General features: G+C 28.3%; 1 protein-coding gene across 1 annotated transcript in view; it reads right to left on the bottom strand.

Annotated features, from left to right (window-relative positions):
• Positions 1–1,759: 1,759 nt before the first annotated feature.
• LOC108693600 (putative fatty acyl-CoA reductase CG5065) overlaps positions 1,760–6,794 on the bottom strand; it is a 10,922-nt gene continuing 5,887 nt past the window's right edge. The window contains exons 6-11 of the mRNA XM_018202635.1: positions 6,652–6,782; positions 6,458–6,567; positions 4,570–4,765; positions 3,301–3,582; positions 1,921–2,178; positions 1,760–1,850 (exon numbers count right to left, since the gene is read on the bottom strand). Coding sequence (XP_018058124.1) covers positions 1,760–1,850; positions 1,921–2,178; positions 3,301–3,582; positions 4,570–4,765; positions 6,458–6,567; positions 6,652–6,782 — 1,068 coding nt within the window. The remainder of the gene's footprint in view (positions 1,851–1,920; positions 2,179–3,300; positions 3,583–4,569; positions 4,766–6,457; positions 6,568–6,651; positions 6,783–6,794) is intronic.

Raw genomic sequence — 6,794 nt, 5'->3', positions numbered from 1 at the left:
GGCACCCTAAGGCCGGAATCAGACTATGCATTGAAGATTGAGATTAAAGATTGAAATTTCACCAATGAGAACAAAGAAATTTTGGCTCCTTTTATTCTGATTAGTCAAACATCAATTTTTCTTCAATCTCATTCTTCAATGCGTAATCTGATTTCAGCCTTAGGATGTCATCACATGCGACGTAATTTGCGTAAGCATAACTTGCATTCAGCCAATCAAACTTCAATTAAAATAACGCGTAGTACTTGATATTTGATATGATTTGATCGATTGACGCAAATTACGTTAGTATGCAAGTTACGCTGCATGTGATAACACCCTTATGTTCGACATTGGCAATGTTTTCGAACATACTCGAAGCAAGTGAATACATACAATGTGAATAAGTAACGAAAAAATACAAAAATAAAAACTATGTTTTGTCTTTTTTGCAATTTTTTTCCAAAACGAAGTAAAAACGAGCATATCTCTACACGATCTTTTTTCTTAGTTTTTTCTTAGTTTTCTTAGTTTTTTCGATCCCCTCCTGAAGTTTTGACATTTAAATTTTAAACACCTTGTATATCAAATAATCCCCATAGCACAAATCTCCAAGGGATGTTTCAAAGAACATTCAGAGAATATCCCCATATTAGATGTAGTAAAAAGAAATCCATTATTTTTCCATTCAATTTCATGCAAAAATAATGGATTTCTTTTTACTATATCTAATATATTAATAATGTTTACCAGAATTGTCCTTCAAATAAAGTGTGCTATTAAGGAATATAATTAATTATAGTTAATCCATTTACTTAAGAAAGATTTTAAAATACAGATATAAAATAACTGGATTTTATAGTTTCTTTCTCTTTGTTAGATTTCTTCTATTTTATTAATATTATATCTTCTGTTTTTATACTTTGATCAAAAAGTTCCCGGAATTTATTCAGAAAATTCAAAATACAAGTTTTATTCATCAAAAGTGATATTGTCCCCTTCAAAGTACTCCCCATCGACTGCAACTTATGCCAGCGTTTAATCCAGCTCTCGAAATATTTCTGAAACTCTATTGTCGGTATAGCCATCAGAGCCGTCTTCGATTTTTCCATTATCTCCTTTCGGCTGTTAAAACACGTTCCCCGTAATGGTTTTTTCATGCCACTCATAACGGCTGTTTTCTTTAGAGAATCACTGCCGAAGTTTCCCAATATTTCCAAGATTTTCACACCATTGAATCCATTTTTAACGCAAAATTTAATACAAACTCGTTGTTGCAAATTCAATTCCATTTTTAAAACTGTAAAAAATCGAAAATACGTGCAGAAGTAGATGTACTCAAGATGGCGTAACTTTTACAAATGTCGAGCTATGGTGATAAAATTTGGTGGGAATGTCAATGATAGATGCAACCTAACCAAAAAAACAGAACTCAAATCAGCTGACTCAGAGCATCACCTGATGGTAATTCCAAGAACTTTTTGATCAAGGTGGTATACGTGTGTATCCAATATGACTTAAGTGCTATAATTTTTTTTTTAAATCACAACTTATTTAAGTATTGAAATGTTTCATACTTTTTAATGTTCAGAAAGGTTCCTTCTTTTGATCATCAGTTTTTAATTTAAGAGCAAAGATTACAAAAAGATCACAAAACTTAAGTAGGCCATATATGATGCAATTAGTTTATTTAAAAACACTATTTAAAAATATTACTAAATCTTATAAAATAAAATAATGACGAGATAACATACTTAAAATATCGTATTTAAAGCAAATATTATTCGAACATTCCTCTAAACATAAACCAGATGATCCAAAAGATTATAAAGAAAAATATAGTTTTGATGGTTTGGTGTATCCAATAAAACCTAAAATTAAATATTTTATCTATAAATAAAAACGAGAAACTTAAGATTAATCGAAAGTGAGATTTATTACCTTGCATATTTCATACGACTATCTTTTAACATACTATCATTTTCATTAAGTTGATAGAACCGTATGCCCTGATAATAATTAATTAAGTATTCTGTCCAATTAAATTCCATCATGTTAAACTTAAATAATTGTTGATCTTTCTCATTGAGATTATCCCACATTGATTGAATATTGTCAGTAGAATAATTCCATTCTGTGTTACTAAAAGGTTCGATTGCTTTACTAAATTTATCTACCTTCATATATAACTTCCACATTCTGAAATATATTGAATATTGTTAAAATTATTCATATTATCGGTGTAATTTTATTTGATTTAAATAGAAACTATTATGATATATACATTAAAGTCCAGTTCCTTCTACAATTCATGATTAACTTTTAATCGAGGTTCAACTTATTCATTGCCTCTTTCCAATTCTAGAATTCGAAAGAGATGAGAAACGAGTTGTACTTTGGTTAAGAATTAACCGTGAGTTATCGAACTAGGCCAATATAATGGATATATTCAGTACTATAATCGTTCACCGAACGCTCAATGAATGATTGATAGACTAAATGCACCCATTAATAGACACAGTATTTATATTTAAGGTCAATGCACGTAAAAATTTTAGTCATAATTGTAAGAGATTTAAAGGAAATATTATAAGCATAACAAAGAAACTATCAAGGCTGTGTGACTTGGCAAGACGAAAATCTACCAATATTTTCTTATGCAAGAAAAGATTCAGTACCAACTTCACGACACGAAACATGGATCTTTGTCTATGAATGTTCATGAGTTTCAACTAAAGGCTACAATATGAAACGCGAAACATGAATCAGTATTCACAATTGATTCTTATTTTAAGACTGTCTTAAGTACAAGTCTTAAGATGTCGTAAGTCAATCCGAGGACTGTATTAACATGTTAAGACATTATATTAGGAAGTTATATTAAGACAGTTTTAAAATAAAAACGGATTATGAATAGCGTTTCATGTTTCGCATTTCACAGTTGTAGCTCTTGAAACTCATGAACATATAGAGAGGGCAAAAATTTAGAGAGAGATATACCGTCCAACTGTACCATGCTATCTCTTCCATCATGGTTATGACGTTTCACTCGCATTGCTTCTGCATACAGAGGGCTTATTACGGTTTTTGAAATGAGGTGAAAATTATGAAAGTGATCGAATTTAGAATATTTATAATTTCATTGGTTAACACCTAATGACTTTACTTATTTTTGTAATTTTCACTCTAAAGAATCATAATAAGCCCCCAGGATGCAGCAGCTCTTAGCTCCAACACAGTAGCCAATCAATTTATTGCTTTTTACAGTTTTACAGTTTTATAATTACGATTAGAACTTTTATGTGCAATAGCCTTTGATACCTCGGGCTACGTCCAATACAGATACTGGCAGCATCCAAAAGTAAAGCAGGAAGAAAATGACCGAACCAAACGCAAAATCTGTATGATATCTCATGTTTGAAAAAAGTCATTAATGGTAAATATATAGCATTACGCAAGGGATACATTTTATTGATGTCAAGTAGTACATAAATGTATTCTTTCCAAGTAGGCCCATCGATTGGCGGAACAAAATTATAAATTAACATATCCTTGACCCGCCTAGAACGTAAATTTGCATTTAAATAAACAATAAAAATCTTACTGACCCATACATTTGAATACTCAATAATAAGAAATAGAATGGCCAAAATTAGATTTTTAATGTTAATTAAATAATTCAATTTGAATTACTATTGGGTTGTCCGGAAAGTTCGTGCCGCAAAAGATTTAAATTTAATAAATGTATATTAAAATTTAAATTTTCTGCGTTTCAATTTTTCTTCAAAATCGGCACTTTCCGGATAACCCAATACATATATACAATATATATATGTAGATATACACATATATATATCATATTTATATATAGTCATTAATTCGAACTGCGCGCCAAATTGGTTTTTCGAACTTATAAACGCAATTAAACTTCTGTAAATATCACGAATTAAATTGACAAACAATTTTAATAATTTGATGCTCAATCAAGCACTCTATTAAAAAGATATGCTGAAAAATTGTAAATAAATTTATTGCGGAAAATATTATTAATCGATCTGGTGTCGAACCTGGATCTCATGTATTTCATACGAACGTTCTAAAGCCTTTAGACTACCAAGGATTTAATAAAATAAGGAGCTTATAAGGATTATAATATTTTGTTCTAATAAAAACTCTACAGGATATCCTGAAATTCGCGAATCAAAATACCACAGATGGATGGACAGATGGAATGGAAGTTTTCAAAAAATTAAGTAAAAAAATTATTTGTGAATTTTTATTTCAAGCAGTAGTTTGTGAGATGTAAAGGTTTTTATATAAGAGTTAAATAATTGGCCAAACCTTTATTATTTCATAAATTATTTTTTAAAATAAACATTCACAAATAACTTTTTTTATTTAATTTTTTGAAAACTTTCTTACTGTAATATTCGCAAATTTCGAGACAACTTGTATAGTCGAAATATATTATATACTACATATGTAATTGTTTTCTTTGAATACATTACATAATATTCTTATGTACTCATTATGTTCCTCATATTTTCTTTTTTATAGTTATAATAATATAAATCATGAACTTGATCATACCCGTGTTGATTATGGACATCCCACGCACTAGCAATTAAAGCGTTTGCAGTAAAATCAACAGGCACTATATTCGCCTTGTGATTGCCATTACAATGTATAAATCTTGCCACACCAAGTAGCAAACTCATTACGAAACCTGATGGTCCATATATGTTGTCGATCCATCCGACAAGTGGTTCACTGGCGCTAGATATAACTAAAAGGAATTTCAATTATTTCTCTGCGTAGACGCACAAGTATTAAATTTAATTAAACGTATTCGTATGCAAGGATTCACACATTCCACGGTTGCTTATAGTTATTTTTAAATTATAGTTATTTTTAAATTATAAACTTTCACATTATACAGGATGTGTCCTAAATACGCTAAAAGATTTTAAGGAGTGATTCCCCACACAAAAGAATTTACCTCAAGGAAAGAAAATCTCAAGACAAAAATTTTATATGGTTTTGAAACAGCTTAATTTCAAACGTATGTGATGTCATATATATATGATGTCAAAATAAAAAAAAAGTCATTTTTTTCTAAAAATTTCGAAAATCATTCAGATTATTTTAATGAAACTTTCCCTACGGAAAAAAATTATGTCACGTTACATAAAATCGTGTAATTAAAACATACAAATTACGTAACGAATTGTTCCAAATCAATATGTGATTTTTTTTTAAATGACGTAATTTCAAAATCACATGATATTAGAAATAATTTTATCCATCATATGATTTTTACAGTTGTCAAATCTTAAAAGAATTGAATGATAAAAATAGAAGAAAAAAGAACATATCATTATGTGTCTTTTCAAATTATTTTAAAAAAAATAGTTAATTTAAAAAAAGTAATTTTAAAAAATCATGTACTGGTTTGGAATAATCCGTTGATTGTAATTAAAACATGTAAATCATATTGATTGTATGCAACTGAAACGTTTTTTTCAGTAGGGTTATACGTATTAGGTGTAGTAAAAAGAAATCCATTATTTTTGCATGAAATTGAATGGAAAAATAAAGGATTTCTTTTTACTACACTAATATATGTTTAAAGGACATGAAATTGATCATCGTTCGAGGTTATACATTTTTTTTATTCAATCAACAATAGACACAAAGATAAAGCGGGTACACTTTTTTATGAAAAAAATTGATTGTCATTTGATTCATTCTTTACTTTTAAAATTTTTTTATAATAAATAGGATATCAGCAGGAAAGCATTGGGGAATTAGTAAAAAAAATGTTTCTTATTTAATATTTTAAAATAAATCATTTCTGAGATCAATATCAAATAAATCATAATAAAATCATAATCAAATAAAATGATTTTGGAGGCTACAAATTTGAATTTATTTTTTTTCTCAGAAATGATTTATTCTATTGAAAATATTTAAGAGACCTTTTTCTGTTCATTTATCCTAATTATCATAAAAAGATTTTTAATTAAAATAAAAAGCGGCGTATCAATTTTTTTTTGTAAAACGCTTATCCTTGAGTCCATCTTCAATTGAATAAAAAAATAATGTATAGCCCGAAAAGATAATAGGCTCCATATTGTTAAATATATAACATTTTTAAAAAATATTTGAATGATTTTTGAAATTTTTGGAAAAAACAAAATTTTTTTCATATTTGATCATGTATCTTTGAAATTAAACCATTTCGGACATTTAGTCATATAAAATTTTCATCTTGAATTTGTATGAGGAATCATTTCTTGAAATCTTTTTGAGAAAGCGTACTTAAGACATACCCTGTATGTGCTATACTAATCGTGTTGCAAACTAATCGTGCAAAACGGTGAAAATAGTTGTACTATATATAACTTATACAGGAATGGAATTTAGTAAACTCTTCGCTAAAAAATCTATTAGTTTTTATAATTAATTGTATTGTTACTTATTGCAGGTCGAAATATTCCAATTGGTAAATCTCCGCTTTCGTTTTTAAAGAGACTTTCTGCAATCGCCTTCGTGAATGTATATGTATTCGGCCATTGTGAGACGATTCTGCTCAAAAATGATAAGTTGATTTTCTATAGTTATATTAATATATTTAACTATACTTTATTATATTCGGAATAGAAGAATTACTTAGAAATTTTCTCCTCGAATATGTTTTCGGGTAAGTTACGTGCGAACATGATAAGATATTTATGATTAATGGGATACGAATATAACCGTTCTTCGATATGTTTTATATGACAATTTGAGTATATTGTTGACACATGAATAAA

This window comes from Atta colombica, unplaced genomic scaffold, assembly GCF_001594045.1.
Source record: "Atta colombica isolate Treedump-2 unplaced genomic scaffold, Acol1.0 scaffold96, whole genome shotgun sequence".
NCBI lineage: Eukaryota > Metazoa > Arthropoda > Insecta > Hymenoptera > Formicidae > Atta > Atta colombica.
The sequence above is the reverse complement of the archived record's forward strand: the minus strand, read 5'-3'. Positions and strand labels throughout refer to the sequence as shown.